The sequence below is a fragment of the Callospermophilus lateralis genome, chromosome 8 (assembly GCF_048772815.1).
Source record: "Callospermophilus lateralis isolate mCalLat2 chromosome 8, mCalLat2.hap1, whole genome shotgun sequence".
Taxonomy (NCBI): Eukaryota; Metazoa; Chordata; class Mammalia; order Rodentia; family Sciuridae; genus Callospermophilus; species Callospermophilus lateralis.
The window spans coordinates 774,305-794,541 of NC_135312.1; the positions used below are offsets into that span (position 1 = coordinate 774,305).

Here is a 20,237-nt window from a genome sequence, read left to right on the forward strand (position 1 = left end):
AGGACCTCTTTGACCTGCATCACCGGAGACTTGTCAGCCCCGTCCCATCCAAGAGTAGTTTGAGGACACCTCGGCTCCCAACACTCCCCAGGTCGCGAACTTCCAGAACCGGGAGCTCCGTGTGGCTGTCCAGGTCGCCTCCTCCCGGGCTGAGGATCGCCGGGACTGGAGATGGAGCGGCAAGGGCCAGCTCCCCGACAGAGGGAACTCGGACCCGGGCGCGGGTCGGTGCGGTGTGGGGTGGGCGCCGCAGCCCTGGGCAGCTCTGGTGGCGCTCTAGGTCGCGCGGGGGAGCTGGGGGCGTGATAGGCTCAGCGGGGCGCTCCCCAGGGCGCTCCCTGGGGAGCCTCCCGCCCGCACCGCGAGGGTTAAGCCTGTAGCCCAGCGAGCGCGCTAGCGGATTGGAGCAAAGTTGCGGGGTGGGGCGGGGCGCAGGGCGGGGCGGAGCGCGTGGATTGGCTAGAAGTTGTGCGGGGCGGGGCGCGCGGCGGGCTCGGCGCTCGCTACGGGAGAGTTGACAAAGCCCCGCAGGGAAGGACGCCTCGCGGCGCGGCGCCCCGGGCCCCTCGCCCCGCCGCCCCACGTCCTAGCCTGCCGTCTGCCGACCCGGACGGCACACCCCGCGCCCCAGCCCGGCCCCGGCCCGAGTCACCCGCGCCCAGGTAGCGCCTCCCCGCCCCAGGCCGGGCCCGGGGGCGCGGGGGGCGGGATGCGGCGCCCGGGGCGGCGATGACCGTGGCGCGCTGTCCGCGGGCCCGGCCCTGACCCGCTGCCCGCCGCGCGCTCGCCCTACCGCCAAGCCACGCCGAGGTGAGCCCTGCCGCGCGCCGGGGACCCCGGGTGGGCGTGCTGGGAGGGGCGGGGTGCGGGCAGGGACTGGCGGTCGTGATCTGGGTGCGGGGCGGGGGCCGGGCCGCGGCCCTGCCCTGAGCCCCGCCCCCCCGCACCCCACGTGGGCCCCCCAGCGCAAATTTGTCCGCTAATGGCGCAGGCGATTATCTGCGGGGCCCTCGGTGTTGTGTGTCCCGCGGGCAGGGCCCAGTTACAAGCGCCAGGAATCCAGACGGTGTTTGGAGAGGGGGCGGCGGGGGCGGCCGGTAATTAGTGTAAACCCTTTGTCTGCCTTTGATACGCACAGCTTCTCGCTGCCGAACTTCCTCCGCCTGGAGCTCGGGCCCGGAGGGGGGCCAGACCCCGACCCACGGCTGTACAGGGTCTCGAGGCCCTGGGCCCTGCGCCGGTGACCGCGCCCCCACCCTAGTGGAGACCTGCGAGATGTTGCCGAGCCCCACGCTGCCGCTGCTGCTGCTGCCGCCGCTGCTACTTGGGGCCCTCCCGCCGGCGGCCGCAGCTCGAGGTGAGTCCTGGCGCCCAGCCCGCGCCCTGGACTCTGCAGCGCCGCCCCTTTCCCGCCAGCCCTGAACCCTGCCACAGTGCCCGCCTGGCACGCGCCGCTCCGCCCTGCCCGCCCCACCTTACCAGGCCCCCTCACCCTCCTGGTAACCTCAGCTTACCCCTGGGGTTCCCTAGGCTCACCCTGGTGGTATCCCTAGCTCACCTGAAGGGTCCAAGTCTCACTTGGCTTGCTGGCCAGGTGGGCTCTTACGACCGCCCCCCCCCCCACACACACACCACATTTCCACACATACCTGCAGTAGAGGGCAGCTAGTCACTCTTGGGGAGTGGGCTGTTTGTGGCCACATCCCACACAATTGGGTCTGAGAAACTGTAGAGACCCCCACAGTTGTCAGGCCATCTTATGGGAGACATTGGTGACATTTTTGCCATCTGGGACTCTTCCTGACCTAGCCTCCCAGTCAGCCCAGCGACCTGCCTTGAGCCTGGTGGCCCCCAGCAAGCAATACAAGATGGGAGCAGTGAGGAGGTTGAGGGAGGCTGCAGAACAGCACAGTGGACCTTGAGGCAGACACCTGCGGACCACAGATTTCAGGGTCACACACTGCCCATGTAGCTCAGGCCCACAGTGGCCTGGGCATAGCCTCATCCATCTGATGTCCAAGTGGGCAGTCTCACCCAGGACCTGCCCCTGCAAGGGGCATCTGTGGCTGATGGTTGTTGCATGCATGTCTGCAGACTCCTGCCCGCCATATTCAGGATCAGGAGGGCAGTGTTGGCCTCCCCCATGGTTAGGTGGGACTGTAGCCAGGCCAGCCCTTTGGGTGTGTTGACCACTCAGGATCGTCCTTGCTCTGTCCACCAGTCCTCTGAGGCCTCGCACCCCTCCCCCGCCACCCAGTGAGCGCACCGAGTCCAACCTGGCCTTATATGGCCACATTCGGGCGCGGGCGTTGACCCAGGTGGGCCTTATGCCACCGTACAACCCCCCCCCGCCCTCCGCCTGCTGGGGACTGGCTGGCTGGAGGGTGGGGGCTGCCCAGGAGGGGCAGGGCTGGGCACTGCCCAGGGCACCACGGGTACTCAGGCCATACCGGGTGAGCCCCACCAGGGCCAGTGGCCCAGGCTTGGATTCCTCTTTTATCTGCTTGGACTCCGCTATCTTTGCACCTGCCTGTTCTCTGACCACTCAACCAGAGAGGCTCTGGAGGCCTCTGTCCTGCCATGGTTACTGGCCAGACTTTGAGGCTGACTGGTGGATGGTGGTGGGTAGACAGGGCTTGCCCCTTTGAGGGGCCACCCTTGCTACCCTTGTCCCCCTTGGCCACGGCCTTGGGGCTGCCCCTCACATCCGGCCCTGGCAGCATAGGGAGCCAGGAGGGGCTGCTTTCCAAGGCAAGGGCCTCTGTGGTTTGGGGTGGAGGTGGGGAGGACCGTGTTTCCTGAGTGGTGCTCACTTCCCCTTCAGGGCCAGCCTGGACTGCAGGGGTGAAGTCCTCTGTGTGTTCCACTCCTCAGGAGCAGGTCCAGCATGGACCTTCAGTGGAACTGTGGAGCTGGACGTGGTGTGAGGCCGTTTTGAAAGCTGTTTCCCTGGGGTGGCACAGTTTCTGGACTGGGTACATCTCCAGATCCAGATTCTGCTTTAAAAGTTCCCCTTTGCCCCGAGTTTCACAATCTTGGTGGGTTTGTCTTAGACTGCTTTTTCATATTTGAAAAAAGATAGGATTTGGCTTTTTCCATTCCATTTTATTTCTCGCAGTGGGGATTCCAAGGTTTGGAGTGAAACACCTTCCACACACAGCTGTGAAAGAAGTCCAGTTGGGCCTTCTGAGAAGTGCTGCTTTGCCTTTGCAAGGACACCCTGGGGGACAGACACTGAGTAACTGGTCCCTGGGGTCACTCCCTGCCCTGTGGATCTAGCTGCCATGCTCGGGGCAAGCTGGTCCTAACCCATGTCAGAGTTAGGAACTCAAGTGGCCATGGTGCTGTGGCTACCATGCTGCAGGGCTGGTGTGTTATGGACAATGGACATTAAGGCAGATGGGTGATGGCCAGTGTGGTGTGCAATGCTGACCTCTGCCTCTGGCCTGGCTGCAGGAAGCCTCCTCCTGTCCAGGCAGCGGCTGACCAGTGTGTAGCTGGGTCTGAACTGGGCGTGTGGGAGCAGGGCCCAGGCACTGTGGGGTGGGGTTGTGGGCCAACCTCTTCATTCACATCTGGGCCCCACTCCTGTGAAGGAAAATGAATCACTGTCCCCTTCAGGGGAGGGGGGTCGGGAACAAAGTCGCCTTTGGCTGGCTTCTTTGTCCTTTGTGCGGAGTCAGTGGGCCTCCGGGATCTCAGAGCTGCCTCTCAGCCAGCCTGCCCTACGCGTGGCCCTGACTGGGAAATGTTGGTTTTTCCCCAGCTGAGGCCTCCAGCCCCAGGCTGCCTGCCCCCAGCTCAGGCTTTGCTGACCGTGCTGGGGCAGTGGGCCGTGGCCCCAAGAGCTTGCCCACGCTGCTGACCTCCTGCCTGCCATATAGCAGGGCCTGGTGCCTAGCCCATGCTGGTAGGCTCTGCCCCATTCTGGGCTTTGTTTGGTGACCCCCCGCTCCAGTGGGCGGAGGAAAAGGTGTGCCTAGGCCACTAAACCCAGACCTGGAGGATGCCTTCCCCTGCCTGTCACCCACTCTTCCTAGCACTGGTCACTGCATACTCTTGGCCAGGCCTCACAGTGCCCAGCCTGGCTACCCTTGGTGGAGGAGAGTAGGGGCTGCGTTGGGGTGGGTGCTGCTGCCCCAGGCATCCACAGTCCAGGATGGCTGAGTGGGGGCAGAGCAGGGTATGGGAGTGGAAAGGGGTTCATGGGGTGGGGCCAGGCAGGCCTAGGAGAGGTGTGTCCCTCAAGAACAGGAGGCAGCCTCAGCCAGAGTGGTGTCTGCCAGCCTGGGAGCTGTGTAGAGGGCTTCCCATTTGGCAGGGAGCAGGACCCCTCTTCTTCCCACCTGGAGAGTTTATTCCTTGAGAGATTTATGTGAGCTGGCCAGGGGCTATGGAGACATTGACAGGGCCCTAGGCAGTGGGTGGGAAGGGAGCCCTGTTCTGCCCTCATCTGTGTGCAGGGCTAGCAAGCAGGGGAGGCCCAGGATCAGGGCATGGTGACAACCTAAGGGGCCCCTCAGGGAACTTGGGCTCCTTGTCCAGTGTCCCTCTGCTCCCTGCAGCCTACCCACCTGGCTCCCAGGTGACTGTGGGGCTCCAGCCCTTTTCCACACACTGGCAGCAGGCAGCACTTTGTGCTCAGGACCCTACACCCTTCAGGGACCCAGGGAATCCCTGCCTGGGTGGCTTGCTTGCCTGGCACCCTCACATCCTCAGCCTGTCCTTGAAGAGTTGGTCACGTGAACAGGACCTGGGCTGGTGGTAACTAATATGCCCAGACTGCTCCCTGGGTCCCCTGGTCCCACCTGGGAGCTGAGAGCCCCTGTAGGGGACTGCACATCAGCTCAACATCTGACCTCTGTCCGAGAAGTCTGTGCTCAGGAAACAGCCTTGTTGACATGTCTGAGGTTTGAGGCTGTTGGGGCTAAGGGTCAGGGCTGTGCAGGAGGTGAGGCCCCTCTGGGTGGCTGTGATAGGAGGCCTGAATTTTAGGATGTGGCCTGACTGGTTGATGTTTGTGGTATGGGGGGAAAGGGGTGGGCGGCTCTTTGTCTAGTGGGCCTGCTGAGGTCTGGGCCTGGGCCTGGGCCTGCCTGGTTCTTTGGGACATTCCCTGGGTAGGTACTGTGGCACTGTGCTGTGGGCAGGGTGTGTGCATCCCCTCCAGGGAGTGGCCCATCTGGTGACATGGGTGCCTGCTCTGTGTGTCAAGGAAAAGTCTCTGGGAGCCCAGAGCCCACAGATGTGCCAGCCGAAGGCTCCCGGGAGGACACAGACCTGGAGGCTAGGCACTATCTTCAGGGTGCCCCCACATGCCTGCTGTCTTGCCTGGTGGCCACTGCTGGGCAGCAGAAAGGGCCAACCACTTTGCCAGCTTGCTGGGCACAGCCTCCCTTTGCCATGCCCAGAATGACCTGGTTTCTGGGGCAACCACCTGTCCTGCGGGTCCTACCAGTTCAGCAGCAGATCCTGTGGGTCCAGCCCCCAGAGTGTCCTGGGCTCCTGGCGACTGGCTCTGGGCTGTGCACATGTGTCTGGTGCGTGTGTGTGTGTGTGAGTGTGTGACCCACGTGTGTCTGGCCGTTCAGGGATAGGTAGAACCTGGCCCCAGACACCTGATGGGCAGCTGGACCTGTGATAGTCACCTTTGCCTTCTCTCCTGGGGGATGGCCCTGCTCTTGTTTGTCCAGGCAGTGGCTTCCTAGTGTGGGTGCTGGCCCTGGGGACCTTGTATGTGGGACTTCTCACCTCACTCCTGAGCTGGAGCCCCAGGTATGGGTGATGAGGGAGCCAGGGCAGTGCCTCAAGGTGCCAGCTGCAGAGGCTCACACCTGGCAATCTGATCCCATTGGGCAGATGCCTTGGAAGCCCTACTGGGCTGGCTTATGCTGTGGCCCCTTCTAGAGGCTGGGTACAGGGTGGGCCTGCCTCTCCTCAGCTTCCTGAGTCCCCTACCAGGCCACTTCCTTCTCTAGGAGGGGCCCACAGGTTTCTGGCTGGTTGACCCCACCCCACAGCTAGGGCCACTGCCTGTCCAGAGAATTCTTTCTAGACTGGGAGTTCCTGGGGTTGTGCAGGGCTTCTTGGGTACCAAGCTGGGCTTGAGCCGGGTCTCATAGGCTCACACCTCCATGGTGTCTGAGGCCCCTGTGCCCACACCTAGAGCAGCCTCTGGGAGGGAAGCTCAAGGTCCTCAGGTGAGGTTCTGGGGTGGGGGACTGCTCTGTGATCCGGAACCCACTCCTCTCCTGGGGCTGGAGGGGGGCCTGTTCCCCTGGTTACCCCCCCCAGGCCTGGTCAGGTGTCTTGACTCTGATGCTATGGCCACATCTGCCCTCCAAGGGAGGCTCCCACACGGACCCAGCATGCCTTCTGCCTAGAAGCTCCCTGTCGACTTGTCGATCGGGCATCCCAGCTGACCTGGCCGGGCTGGGCTCAGCTCTGCAGAGGTGGGGGCGAGGCTGACCTGGCTCTGGAGGCCAGGACCCACCTGAGCGGAGCCTCCAGGTTCTGAGTGTTGCTGGGCAGCTCCAGCAAGTGGGGTAAGGCGCCAGCCCTCCCCCGGGCCTGCCTTTTGTCCCCGCAGACACGGTGGTGTGCGTCTAGCTGTGCGTGCCTACCCTGCTCACCCTTGCTGTGCCTAGGTGTGGACCTCACAGATGGGTTTTATCCTGGGGCCGACCCTCCTGCCTCCCGGGCTGGAGCGGGGCCTGACACTCCAATGTCCAGTCCCCACTGTCCTCATCAGAGAAGCACCAGGTCCTGTTTCTACCCCATGCACAAGCCTCTGCATCCTGCCTGGGCTGGGCCTTCCTGGGGCCTTCGCCAGGAGGCTGGGCAGGCTAGGTGCTTCTGCGCTCAAGCGGGGCCTGGGGCTGGGCTTGGCGTGGCTTTTGGACCCCAGCCCCTGCCCCAGAGCTGTCTCCCAACCAAGCTGACCTGAGGCAGAACGTGGGGTGGTCAGTTCCGTTGCTGGCTGTGGACCTCAGGTCTTGCCTCAGTTTCCTTGTGGGCTGAGTGGGTCCACCAGCCAGTCCAGGTGGAACAATGAGGCTTGTGTCTCCTGAGCTAAATATAGAGCCGAGGCAGCCTGCTACAGGCACAATTCCCAGGAATCTGGGGGGCCAGGCTTCCTGCCGGGCGGGCCTCGCGTGCAGGGTAAGGTGGGTAGGGTCAGGGCCAGGGGGGTTGCTGTTTGCTTTAGGATAAGGCTGGCTCCTCTGGCCAGGCTGCCGCCAGCCTATCCCCCAGGATTGTGTGCAGGCTGGCCCTAGGGGCCATGCTTCCAGCCATCTGGTGGTCACTTGGCTCTGCCCCTCTTCTCAGCAGTGACTGTAGGCAGGGGTCTGTCAGTTCATCCTCTGGGCTCCTTCCCATACATGCATCCTTCCCCAGGCTTTTCTTCCTTCTGACTGGTGAGGAGGGCCTGGGGCTGGGCAGACCCTCCTGATACTGGCTGTGCAGCAGCCTGGCCTTGGGCAGCTCCCAGGGGTGCCCAGGCTCTTTCTAGCAGTCATATGCATGTGCACATGTGTGTGTGCTGCCTTGTGTGTGGTGTCTGTCCAGGAGACCCTGGGCACTGGGCCAGCTGGGGTGGCCAGGGCAGGGTCTTGGCCCCTCCTTCATTGTCCTGTAGCCTAGGAGCCCTGTGAATGGTGGAATTTCAGATAGTGACAGGTGGTGGACAGGGTCTGCCTGGGAATGGGGCTGGGACCCTGAGAGGGCTGGGGCGGGGCCCTGTGTCTGTGGGCCTGGCAGCCCCTCCCACTGTGAGCTGTGGGCTCTGGGGCCCTGAGACAACTGCATGGGCTATGCTGCCAGGGGTGGTCTGTGGGGGTGAGGTTAGTGGGCAGGCAGCTGGCAGCCCCTTCCCACCTCTGCCATCTCTCCCCTTGCAGGGGAACCAGGGAGGCTGGTGAGGAGGGGTGCTGTGGGAGCCTCAGCTGGCAGTGCTGGGCCCACGCAGGGAGGGGCCCATGTCAAGGGGGAGGGGTGGGCCAGAAGAGTCCCAGGAAGGCAGGAAGGGGCTGGGCCGGGCCATTTTGTGGGCAGGAGAGCAGGGGCCAGGAGAGCTTCCCCCAGGGACCCCGCCCCGCCTCCTCAGGGCTGCAGTGTGGCCCTGGAACCCCTCCTGGGCTCCCACACTGTGGAGAGGAGGAGAGCTCCATCTGGGGATGCCCGTGGGGCTCTGGGCCACGCCCCAGGCTGCAGCAGTCAGCTGGTCATAAACACCTTGGCCCTTGGTCCTTGCTGCCATAGCCACATCCTCCTGGTGCCTCTGGGCACAGCCTGACCTGGGTGCCAGAGATGCGCCTGGCCAGGGGTGGCCACAGCATGGGTGGACACCCTCATCCTGAGCGGCTGTGTCTGCTGTTTAGGGGTGCAGAGGGGGAGATGACCAGAAGAGTGACACACACAAAGGTCCCCAGCCTCTGTGGTCCTGGTTCTGGGCTCCCTTCCCAGAGGTGCTTGTGGAACCCCATGTTTCTGATGCCCACAGGTCCTGCATTCTGGACCTTCATCCCTAGTCAGTGGTCATCTGTTCCCACAGTTCAACCCAGAGGCACCTGGGTGGGACTGGGTGGGTGGGGAGGAGGCTGAGCTGGGGTGGGTGCGTGGGAGTCTTTCTGCCAGCAAGGGGCACCAGGCCCAGGAGGTGGCTTCTCTCACGGGCGGCGACCTGTGGAGCCTGGTCCTCTGCCTTGGGCCCCTCTGCAATGCCACATCAGGGGCGGCTCACTGGGCCTCCTGATGCTGCCATGAACTCAGAGGGGGCAGCAGAAGGAACTCTGGGCATGTAGCCTGCCTGTGGCACCCTTGCTGCTGTTGGCACACAAAGCAGTGACCGCTTTGAGCACCCTGGGCTCTCTAGTGAGTGGCAGCTCCAACTGACCCCTGTGCCCTCCAGGTGTGGAGTCTGTGAGGTTGCTGCCCTGGCCCAGGCCTGGCTAGCCCCAGGGTGGAGGTGCCCAGCCTGGAGCTTCCGCCTGCTGTCCCGTCCCTAGGACCCCATCCTCTTGGCTTGGGGACCTTGGCTCCTGGCCCTGTGACCGGGAGCTGGCCCTGTTCTCTGGGTGTGTACATTGTTGAGCACTCTCTGCCCACCCCTTCATGGACCCTTCCTCCTGGGTGCTGGAAGCTGCCCCAGCCAGGAGCTGGGTGGACAACCCATGGGCTCTGGTGGACGTTGGCTACTGTGGTCCAGGAGGCCTGTGCTTGGGGCCTCCTTGCCTCACTGGAACTCCTGAGTGGAATCAGGTGGGGGCCAGGCAGGGAGAGCCCTTGTCCCCTCACATGCCCCTCCCTGACCAAGCCCTCTGGTCCCCACAGGCCCTCCAAGAATGGCAGACAAGGTAGTCCCACGACAGGTGGCCCGGCTGGGCCGCACTGTGCGACTGCAGTGCCCAGTAGAGGGGGACCCACCACCTCTGACAATGTGGACCAAGGATGGCCGCACGATCCACAGTGGCTGGAGCCGCTTCCGGGTACTGCCCCAGGGACTGAAGGTGAAGGAGGTGGAGGCGGAGGACGCGGGCGTGTACGTGTGCAAGGCCACCAATGGCTTCGGCAGCCTCAGCGTCAACTACACCCTCATCGTCATGGGTCAGTTAGCATGGGCCAGAGGTCGTGGCTGGCCAGAGCTGGTCGGGCCGGGGGTATGCAGGAGGGCATGGTATAGCTGGGGAGTCACGCCTGGGGGCCACACCTGGGCAGGTGAGCCAGCATGGCCCTGAGCAGCATATCCCTGTGTTGCCCTGGCCTGCTCGCTCAGACTGCGCTCCGCCCACCGGGACATGACAGGACCCAGGAGGACCTGAGCTGCCACCAGCTGAGCCTGCCTCAGGCAGCCTGGACCTTCTTCTGATCCCTAGGCCCAGCCTCAGCCCCTCCTCTGGCATCAGGGGTAGGATGGGAGGCCCCAGGCGGTGGTCCTCCCCAGTGAAGGGCCACCAACGGGCCCTGGGCTTGGCAGGGTGCGCCTTGGCGTGGTCAGGGCTTTGAGGATCGGGTTTCGGAGTTCAGAGGGGCCGCTGGGAAGCAAAGGGCCTTTCTGTTCTCTTCTGCCCCTGGGGCCTGGGCACTGGGGAAGGGACAGGTGTCCCAGAGACACGCCCCTCCCCTTTGGCCCCCCGTTGTGGGGCCCAGGCAGGCCTGTTTCAGTGACCATCCAGGGTGGCAGCCTGACAGCCTGGCAGCCTGGCCTCGGGTCCCAGGCTCAGTGGAGGCGGCTGCTGCTGCAGGCGGGTGGAGGGACATTCGCAGCACACCCTGTCCCCGGCACTCCCGAGGCCGCCTCTGGTTGTGGAGTGGGAATGCCACGCAGCACCCCCACTGTCCTCAGAGGGGACGGTGACCAGGCGGAATGTCAGCCACGTCTCCTCACCAAGCCCTCGGCCCCTTGATGTGGGCTAGGGTTACCGCAGCTGCTGGCTGGGCCCACCCCTCCTCTCCCTGGTCCTGCAGACCCCTGGAGCCTGGGGGGGAGGCCCTGCAGACACACCCATGCCTGTCGGGGTCACCTGCATGCAGGCGGTGGGCTGGCGGGGGCCCTTACCCAGCTGTCCCTGGATTCTGATGTGGGTGTGCCCATGCCTCCGCCTGGGTTCCAGGGCATCCCAGCTGGGGCGTGTCAGGCCTGGTGGGGCTCTGACGCCCCTCACCTGCCCCTGTGGGCCCCTCTCTCTGCAGATGATGTCGGCCCAGGGAAGGAGAGCCTGGGGCCCAGCAGCTCCTCAGGGGGCCAGGAGGACCCCACCAGCCAGCAGTGGGGTGAGTATGGGCAGGGTGGTGCCATCTGCCTGGGGCAGGGTGATGCCCTTCCTGGTACCACCCCTGACCTCAGGCGTCCTGCCCCGCAGCGCGACCCCGTTTCACGCAGCCCTCCAAGATGCGGCGCCGGGTGATTGCCCGGCCTGTGGGCAGCTCTGTGCGGCTCAAGTGTGTGGCCAGTGGGCATCCTCGGCCTGACATCATGTGGATGAAAGATGACCAGGCTCTGATGCGGCCGGAGGCCAGTGAACACAGAAAGAAGAAGTGGACCCTGAGCCTGAAGAACCTGCGTCCTGAGGACAGTGGCAAGTACACGTGCCGCGTGTCCAACAGGGCAGGCGCCATCAATGCCACCTACAAGGTGGATGTGATCCGTGAGTGTGGCCGGGCAGGGTGGTGGGTGGGGCCCAGGGAGCCGAGGAGCCACGCCAACCGCCCGTCCTTGCCACAGAGCGTACTCGCTCCAAACCCGTGCTCACGGGCACACACCCAGTGAACACGACCGTGGACTTCGGGGGCACCACCTCCTTCCAGTGCAAGGTGCGCAGCGACGTGCGGCCCGTGATCCAGTGGCTGAAGCGTGTGGAGTACGGGGCCGAGGGCCGCCACAACTCCACCATCGAAGTGGGCGGCCAGAAGTTCCTGGTGCTGCCCACGGGCGACGTGTGGTCCCGGCCAGACGGCTCCTACCTCAACAAGCTGCTCATCTCACGGGCCCGCCAGGAGGACGCAGGCATGTACATCTGCCTGGGTGCCAACACCATGGGCTACAGCTTCCGCAGCGCCTTCCTCACCGTGCTCCCAGGTGCGCAGCCCCCCGCGCGGCCCCCTGGGGCGGGTGCTCCCTCCCTGGTCCCCGGCACAGGCTGCCCTGCCACCTGGGAAGTCCTGGGGAGCTGTCCGCACAGCCGCCTTCCCCTCTCCAGCCCTTCCCTCGGTCTCTCTTGCAGACCCCAAGCCACCGGGGCCACCTGTGGCCCCCTCGTCCTCGGCTACCAGCCTGCCGTGGCCTGTGGTCATCGGCATCCCAGCGGGCGCTGTCTTCATCCTGGGCACTGTGCTGCTGTGGCTCTGCCAGGCCAAGAAGAAACCCTGTGCCCCTGTGCCTGCGCCTCTGGTGCCCGGGCACCGTGCCCCCGGGGTGGCTCGGGACCGCAGTGGTGGTGACAAGGACCTGCCTGCCCCGGCCGCTGGGCTGTGTGCAGAACACGGGCCCTCGGCTGCCCCCCAGCACCTGCTGGGCCCAGGCCAGGCAGCTGGCCCCAAGCTGTACTCCAGGCTGTACACGGACGTGCACACACACACGCACACACACTCACACACACACTCCCACGTGGAGGGCAAGGTCCACCAGCATGTTCACTACCAGTGCTAGGCAGCAGCCACCTCAAGGCTGCCCGGGTGGGCAGGGAGGCTGGAGGGAGGCAGGTCAGGACTGAGGGAGAGAGGCAGCACCCTGGGTGCCCTGCGCAAGGCACACGTTGGCCACGCACAGGACATGCTGGCAAATGGACACACACAGGCCATGGACACGTGTGGACCAAGGGGCACACACACCAGGGGACACATGTTTACCAGGGGACACGTGCAGATCAGGGATACACACATCAGGGGACACACACATAGGACACATGTGCAGACCAGGGGACATACACACCATGGGACACACACATACCAGGGGACACATCCTCATCAGGAGACACACACCAGGGGACACATCCTCATCAGGAGACACACACCAGGGGAAACAGGTTTACCAGGGAACACTTCCACCAGGGGACATGTGTGCAGACAGGGGACACACACACACACCCTGGGACATACGTGCAGACCAGGAGACACATCCTCACCAGGAGACACAGGCTTACCGGGGGACATACACACACCAGGGGACACATCCTCACTAGGGGAGATACCCACCAGGGGACACACGGACGAGTCCTGGCAGACCAGGGTGTTGTGACCGTGGTGACGTGGCTATGGCCAGTAGATGAAGGCCTCTCCCTGCCCTGTGAGGAGGGCTTCGCGGTCGCCAGGGTCACTCTCCCACGCCTCCACCTGGGTCCCTGCCCAGCTTGGTTGCTGGTCTGCCTCTACCACCTGTGTGCCCAGGCATCCACCGGCACCCTGGCCTGGTCGGTGGAGTAGCTGGGGGAGGCTGGGGCTGGTGGGGACGTGCCGTCCTCCCCCACTGCCAGAGGGAAGAGGCCTTGATATTTATGTTTAGATGAAGGAGGTCTGGGCTGCAGGACCCTGGCCTGGCCTGCCGCCACGCTGGTGTCCACACCCACAAGCCCTGCCCGGGCAGCCGGGCCTCTGTGAGTTCATGTAGAGTCTGAGCTGAAGCCTCGTATATTTAATTTATTTTGTTAAAGCCGTGTGCATCCCGTTCCTCAGTGCTGTTTCTGCCTGGGCCGGCTGCGCGTCTCCTCCGGGGTAGGTGTGGGCAGGCCTTCCTGGGGCTCACCAGCGTGGCCCGGCAGCAGTGTGGGACCTGGGGCTCAGGCTGGTGCTGTGTGGGCCTAGCCGCATCCCTGCACAGTGGGCTGGCTGGTGCCCGCTCCGCCCTGGGCCAGACCCTGCCTTTGACTCAGAGGTGCCCTCTCTGCCTCCCTTCCTGGGGCTTCTCCATGGCCAGGCTCAGGTCACAGTCACCGAGTGCCCCCACTTCTGTGGCAGTGGGGTGACAGTCCCTTTTTCTGCTGGGGAAGCAGGCTCCAGTCCACTGGACCACCCTGGAGGTAGGCACCTGCCTGCCCTGGTCCAGAGCCCCTTGTGAAGAGACACTGCCCCGTCCTAGGGGCAGTCTGGCCAGGTGACCAGCAGGAGGGCTGTGTTCTGGTGTGCAGGGGCTGCCTGGCCAGAGTGGTAAGGTTTCCCCTGTAGCCATTACCATGCCCTCGAGGGGTATGTGGCTGACTGGAATGTGTGAGGTCTCTGGGGGGCTGGGGGGTGCTGGTGTGCCCTCCCGTGGACGCCATGCACCTTAGGACAGAATCCCTGTTCCCCTGCCCCCCTGCCCCAGGCCATACTCACTGCTGTCCTGAGTACACAGGCCAGCCCTGGGAGAAGCCACAGGGGTGTCCTGACTCCATGGTGATAGGAGCCATGTGTGCCTGGCTGGCAGATGCTGGAGAGGCCTGGTCATGGCGATGAGGGCACAGGTTGGTTCCAGGCGGCTCGCAGCTGGTGACAAGCAGATGTTGTCCAGATAAGACAAGCATCACCCGCTGCCTGGTCTGCCTGGTCAGGTTTCAGTCTGGAGAGGGGGATGGTGTAAGGGAAGACCCCGGGGGTGGGGGGCCTTGCAGAGCTGCATGTGGGAAGCAGTGAGCTTCCTGGAGTGGACAGAGGCACCTGAGAGCCCAGCCCCAGGCCTGTGACAGAGCTGGGCCAGGCCCTCACTGGAAGGAGATAGCCCTGGTGAGCAGGGCAGACTGGCCCGGGGCCTGTGTTCTCACCAGTCCTGGCTGGGCCCTTTGGGGTCCTGGGGAGAGATGGCAGGTGGGGGGCTGGCCTCAGCTCCTGGTCAGTTTGTGCCAGGTGCTATGCAGGGCAGGGAGATCCCAAGGGGAGGCCCCTCCTTGCCCTCACAGGGCCCTTGGTCCTTCCAGCCCCCTGAGTAGCTGCCCTGGGGCTAAGAAGCTTCTGTGATCGGCCTCTTCTGGCTGCCTGAAGGGGTAAGCCCTCCTTGGCTGCTGCCTCTGCCGTGAGCCTAGAGACCCTGGCTGGACCCTGCTGCCACCCCGCAAGGACACCTTGGCTGCTGCCCCAGCCCCCTGGCAGAGGTGCACACCAGCACCTCGCCTGTGCCCCTTGCCCTAACACCCCAGGTCCCTTAGGACACTTACGGCTGCCTGCGAGTACAGGACGCAGTTGGGACATGGTGGGCACAGGCTGAGCTTGTGTGCCTTGGGCACGGCAGGAGGCAGGGACCATGACCTTTCTGAGGGGGACAGTACTGGAGCCCAGCTCCCCTGGCTGGGACTCTGGGCCTTGGCTGCCCATGTGCAGCCACACCTGCCCTGAGTACCTGTCTCACCAGATATCCCGTCCCTCTGGGGGCTCCCAGGCCTGGGGGGAATGAACGCACTGCAGGCTGGGCGGTCCTGGGGAGTGGGGTGGGGGCTGTGGTCAGACACTTCAAGGCCCTGAGGGACGAGGGACCCTGGGAGGGGACAGTGAGCCCAGAGCAGAGGTCCCCTGAACCCCTCCCCTGGATGAGGCCCCAGTGCCCTTGGCCACCGTGAAGGTCAGTGCATGGGGCTGTGAGACAGGGCAGGGCACATGTCTGTCCACAATGCTCCCTTCTCTGAGGGTCCAAGCTGGGGTCAGAAGAGGGGATGCAGCTGTGTCCTTGGGGTGACCCCCACACCAAGCCAGGCGGGGTCCAGGGGCTTCTGAGGGACTTCAGGAGGCAGCTGTCCTGGCAGGCACGGGGGTGGCCAGCGTGTGTGCAGGTTGTGGAGCCAGGCCTGGTTTTCCCTCCAGCAGTGTCCTGGCCAGCGATAAGCTGGTTGCCTCTGAAGGCCGGCAAACTTGAAAGGACTGCTGGGTCTGACACCCTCGGGTGTGACCGCTCCCCCTCCCAGCCTTCCTGGCTTCAAAGGGGTGTTGAAGGCCAGTCTGCAGCTGTCCCCAAGGGAGGGGCCCGAGGTGACTCCTGGGCACAGGGTGCTGTGTGAGGCGGAAATGAGGGGGCACGTGTCAGTTCCACCCCTGGACCTGTGGAAGTGCCCAGCAAGGGATCAAAGCCTATCCCCAGGCCCGAGATGGAGACCCAGGAGACCTGTGATACAGAGGAGGGACATGGGGCAGGGGCCCCTCACAGCAGGGATGTGGCTGAGGGACACGGGGGTCCAATGTCAAACAGGGAGGGACCAGCCAGGGTGTCCCGAGCGTCTGGGTGTCAGCCATGGGAACTGGTCCGCCCAGTCCCTGGGCAGGACAAGGACCTGGCCTACAAAATGGACACCAGTGCAGGCCCAGGCTGTGAGGCTAGACCCCATGAAGTGGGCTGGCTTGGGAGACAGGTAGGGCCAGGAGGCTGGGTTCCTGGGGGCTGGCAGCTGCACCGGGAGTGGGGTGCAGGGCCAAGGCTGCTCGCTGCAGGAGGGTCCTGGGTTTGGGTCCCATGGCTAGTCAGAGGTGGACCCCGACCTTGCCTTGACCAGGTTGACCATCCTGGGCTCAGCCGCACAGGGCCAGGTGCGCTGCTGCCCGTGCTTGGGCTGAAGAGCCTCGGTCCACGAGGGGTCTGTCCTGAGGAGTGCAGTCCTGGGTGAGGGTGTTGGTCCTGCCTAGGCCACAGCCAGGGGCTGGCAAGGGCCCCGTCAGCCACCTGCATCCTCTGCCAGTTGAGCTAGCCCCCTGCCCCACCCTTCAGGGCCCCTGATGATGCTAGCAGAGCCGGCTGGATGGGGCATTTGGTGAGAGTGGGCTCCCCGGGGGCCTGCAGCCACACCCCCAGTCCTCATGGGGCCCCACTGGGTCTGTAAGGAGAGGCCTCTCATCCTAACGGGGCATCCCGGTCAAGGCCAGGCCACGGGACCCAGACCTGGTGCTGCGCCCCTGCGCCCTGACCTCCACTGAGAGGTGCTGTGCAGACAGCTCTGGAGCCACCAAGGCCCTTGTGTAGCCGGAACGGCTGGTGCCCATGTGGGTCCTTCAGCTCATCCGCCTTGCAGTCCAGCCAACTTCTTGCCCAGGACTCTGGGCACGTCCTGGCCAGCCCGAGTTCCATGGGCCTCCCGTCGCTCAGGTCTTGCTGGTGACTGTAGCCCTGGTTCTCTGTGGGGGCTTGACCCCACTGATGGCCCGTCCTCCAGCACCAGCCCCAACTTCCAGGGCCCCGTGGTCCTTTGATGCTGTCCTTCCCTGGTCCTAGCCAGGACATCTGCAGCCTCGTGAGCCATCTCCAGTCTTGGCCTGGGCTTGGGTCATTCAGTCCAGCTGCCCTGCCCCCTGACTGCTGGGGCCTGTGAGGGATGGAAAGGGAGTGTCGCCCCTCCCCCCAACAGGCTTGCACACCTCGTGCCCAGGCAGGGCTGGCCAAGGCCCAGGATAAGGGGAAGGAGGCTAGAAGCTGCGGGAGGACTGGGGACAGCTACCAGGACTGGCCAGCCTCTGGGGTCTCTTCATTGCTGTGGGAAGTCACCAGGATGGTGGGTCAGCAGGCAGCACTCTCCACACCTAGAGTCCAGGGGTGACTCCACCTCTCTGGCCCCATCACCTTGAGCCTCAGCTGAGGGGAGTCTCTGCTTGGTGGGGTCAGGCCTGCATGGCAGGGGTGTGCTCGGGGCGCGCTCCTCCACACAGTGGAGCACGGAGACTGGCCGCTGGTCACTCTATTCCCTTGACGGGGCCCTAGCCAATCCCTGCCTTGGAGGATCTGGTCCCAGCCACAGTTGGGGAAGGGGCTGTGATTCTCCACTTTCTACAGCAGGGCTGGGGGCTGGAGGAGAGCCAGGTGTAGGGGCCGTGGGCTGTCCTGAGCTGCCAGGGTCCAGCTGCTGGGAGTGGGGGTGCTCCCTGATGGGCACATGGGTCAGCCTGCCTCCGTGGCAATGGCTGCCCTGGCCAGCTGCCTGCCACCCCAGTGTCATTGGGCTTCTCCATGTAGGACTCACACTGGCCTGGTTCAGTGTGCCTGTCCACCCCAAGGCTGCTGCCCACTGAGGCCCAGCCTTTGGGCCACCCCTCAGGGTGGCCAGGAGCAAAGTGGGGCTGTTCCCAGCACAGGCTCGAGCCCAGCTCACGCTGGCAGACCTGGGCCGGGACTCGCAGCCCGGGAGGACCAGCGGGCTCGCCCTCTTCAGGTGACTGGACTCTGGAGTCTGGGGTGACAAGGCAGTATGGCGGGTCAGGACCAGTGGCTCACGGGGAGCTTGGGGTAGCTGCCATCCTGCCCTAGGCAACTACAGGGCTCTGCCGCCCCCGTGCCACCAAGCCTTGCCACATTTCTAAGGGCTGGCCAGCCCACGGGGCGCCCCCTGCCAGCCTAGCTTCTGCTTGGCCAGCGAGGCTGCCAGGGAGGCGGGAGGGATGTCAGGAGGGACGTCCACCTTCAGGGTCAGTTGTCTGTGGCCTAGGAGGCTTGGCGCAGGGGACTGGGGAGCCTGACCTGAGGCTGCAGCAGCCCAGGCAAGGGCAGCAGAGGGGAGAGGGCAGGCCCCAGGCCCAGGCAGCTGCAGGCCACCTCTGCTCTGCCCTGACAGCCCCAGGCATCTGGCGCTAGGCCGGCAGGTGGTGCCAGCTGCCAGGGCTGGCTGGGGGCTCCCAGGCTTGGGTGGGTCTGGCTGGGTCTGCAGTCCACAGCTTCCTTCAGACTTGTGCTGGAGAGTGGCCAGGAGGTGGAGTGGGCAGGGGCAGCACAGGTTGGCCTGGCTGGGCCTGCAGAGGCTCTGTCTGTCCCTGAGGCCTCCCAGGGTCTGGGCCTTCCCCGGGAGGGGCAAGGCACAGCAGAAGGTGCATGAACGGGGAGCAGGCAGAGGGCACCCTAAGGAGTGCCCCCTGACCTCCCAGAAAGCCGCCACCTCCCTGGGCCCCAGGTCTCTGCCCAGACTGAGGGGGCAGGCGGAGCAGCTGCAGGGCTCATTCTCCTGGGGCTGGGACCCCTGTCCCTCCAGCCAACGCACACACGCCCCAAGTGGTCCCAACCTCCCTCACCTGGGCCCCAGCCAGCCACACCCTGGAACAGGTTGGGGGTGCCAGGAACTCAGGAACCCCTGATCCTTAGGCAGGACCCAGTGATGGAGGACAGATGGACCTTCTCGCTGAGTGGACGTGCTGGCCTGGGCCCCAGTGCTACTTGCCATCTGCAGATGACAGTGGCATTGCTGCCAGACTCCTGAGGACCCACAGTCAAGCAGTGGCCCAGTGTCTGCCCTGCCACTAGACAGGGGTCAATTCGGATGGCCAGTGGTCTTCCAGTGCAGCTGGTGCTTGGCCTAGACCCTGACCCTCTGACATGTGGCAGAGAGGTGGGGGTCTTGGGGGTCACCCCACTGGCCTGGGCTTCAGTGGGCAAGGACTCATCATCGTCTGTCTGCCCTGCGGGGTCAGCTCCCTACCCCAGTGTACACAGCTCCCTGGGCATTGGCCCCTCCTTGTAATGACACCCCACGCAGCTGCCCCAACACTGGGACCCTGTGTATCCTCCTCATTTGTGACGGAGGCTGGAAGGAGCTGGTGGTGACCACATGGACTGAGGTGAGTCTAGGCCCAGGGAGGGGAGGAGGGGAGGGCGGGCCAGTCTCCACAGAGGCAAATTCCTTCTCAGTTCACAGCTTTTTCCTGTAATTTTTTTCCTCTTTCTTCCAAAAGCGGTCCTCTGCGTTTCCCTCCTGGAGCCCCTCCAAGGCAGCCAGGGCCAGCTCTGCTCGGCAGTCCACAAAGCCCCTTTGACAGGCAGCAGGAGCTGGACCAACAGCGAGCAGGGGCGGAGTGACCACAGGGCCGGGAAGGGGGCAGCCAGTGGTAGGGGGCCCGGGCAGTGGTGAGGAACTAGGGTACACACATACCCAAGTGTCTTCTGGAGAGTTCCGTGGGGTCTGAGTTGGCTTGGGGGGAAGGGGAGGTATTTCTTGTTGGCGAGGGTCAAGCCAGCACTCCCCTGCCCAGTCTGTGAGTTGCCAGCCCCCGCCTCTCCACCCGGCCTTGGGGCTCAGTGCCCAGAGCCCAGTGCTCCATCTGTGGCTGTGCTGCCCAGGGCCTGCGCTGCGACCCCAGCCCCAGGTTGCTTGGGGCTTGCCGCCTCCTTCCTTGGGCTAGGTGTTCCATCCTGGGCCTCCTCCAGATGTGTCCCGCGAATGGGCATCTGGCAGATAGGACCTGGACTGCCTGCTGGGGCTGGAGTGGCTGCAGCACAGATCCTGGGTTCACCTGAAAAATGGGGTGCTATTTCCTGCGGGTTTTATGCCCCAGCTAATGGCCCCAACCATGGCTTGTGCAGGCTGCCCATGGTGGCACTCACTAGAGGCTTGGTCAGAGGAGGAGCTGATGGACCCACTGATGGGGTATGGTGCCAGGAGCATTCATGGGGCTGTGGCCCCTCTAACCTGGGAGCAGGGACCTGGCTCCTTCAGCTCCCCAAAGCCAACATCCAGCATGGCGTGGCCCCAACACCTGGGCAAGGGGAATCTGGCCACAGATGGGCAGTAAGGGCTCCTTTGCCCCTGGTCTGCCCAGGGCAAATAGACAATGGTGGGGCATAGACCCCTGGGGACTCCAGGCTGGGGTGGACTTGGCTGGACGTCTTGGAGTCAGGGCTTGAGACAGGAAGTGGCTGGGTGGGCTGAGTGAGGGGCAGGCTCAGAGTGGGGGCAGGCTCAGGGTGGGGTGCAGGCTCAGGGTGGGGGGCAGGCTCAGGGTGGGGGGTAGGCTCAGGGTGGGGGGCGGCTCAGGGTGGGGTGCAGGCTCAGGGTGGGGGGCGGCTCAGGGTGGGGTGCAGGCTCAGGGTGGGG

General features: G+C 64.5%; 1 protein-coding gene across 2 annotated transcripts; it reads left to right on the forward strand.

Annotated features, from left to right (window-relative positions):
- The first annotated feature begins 512 nt into the window (after nt 1-512).
- Fgfrl1 (fibroblast growth factor receptor like 1) lies at nt 513-12,248 on the forward strand. Of its 2 annotated transcripts, XM_076864665.2 has the most exons (7): nt 513-810; nt 1,139-1,357; nt 9,334-9,606; nt 10,693-10,773; nt 10,863-11,147; nt 11,225-11,578; nt 11,724-12,248. In XM_076864665.2, exons 2-7 carry the CDS (start codon nt 1,276-1,278, stop codon nt 12,146-12,148), a joined length of 1,500 nt encoding a protein of 499 aa, XP_076720780.1. In that variant the 5' UTR covers nt 513-810; nt 1,139-1,275; the 3' UTR covers nt 12,149-12,248. The 2 variants fall into 2 exon arrangements, with proteins under 2 accessions (XP_076720780.1, XP_076720781.1); XM_076864666.2 differs by lacking the exons at nt 513-810; nt 1,139-1,357 and having other exon boundaries at nt 9,477-9,606; nt 10,847-11,147.
- The last annotated feature ends 7,989 nt before the right edge of the window (nt 12,249-20,237 follow it).

What these genes read in the sequence shown, in the direction of transcription:
- Fgfrl1 (XM_076864665.2), top strand. Translation starts at nt 1,276, where the DNA reads ATGTTGCCGAGCCCCACGCTGCCGCTGCTGCTGCTGCCGCCGCTGCTA. An exon ending in GCCGGCGGCCGCAGCTCGAG is followed by an intron (nt 1,358 to 9,333) that starts GTGAGTCCTGGC and finishes TGGTCCCCACAG; the next exon opens with GCCCTCCAAGAATGGCAGAC. An exon ending in CCCCACCAGCCAGCAGTGGG is followed by an intron (nt 10,774 to 10,862) that starts GTGAGTATGGGC and finishes CCTGCCCCGCAG; the next exon opens with CGCGACCCCGTTTCACGCAG.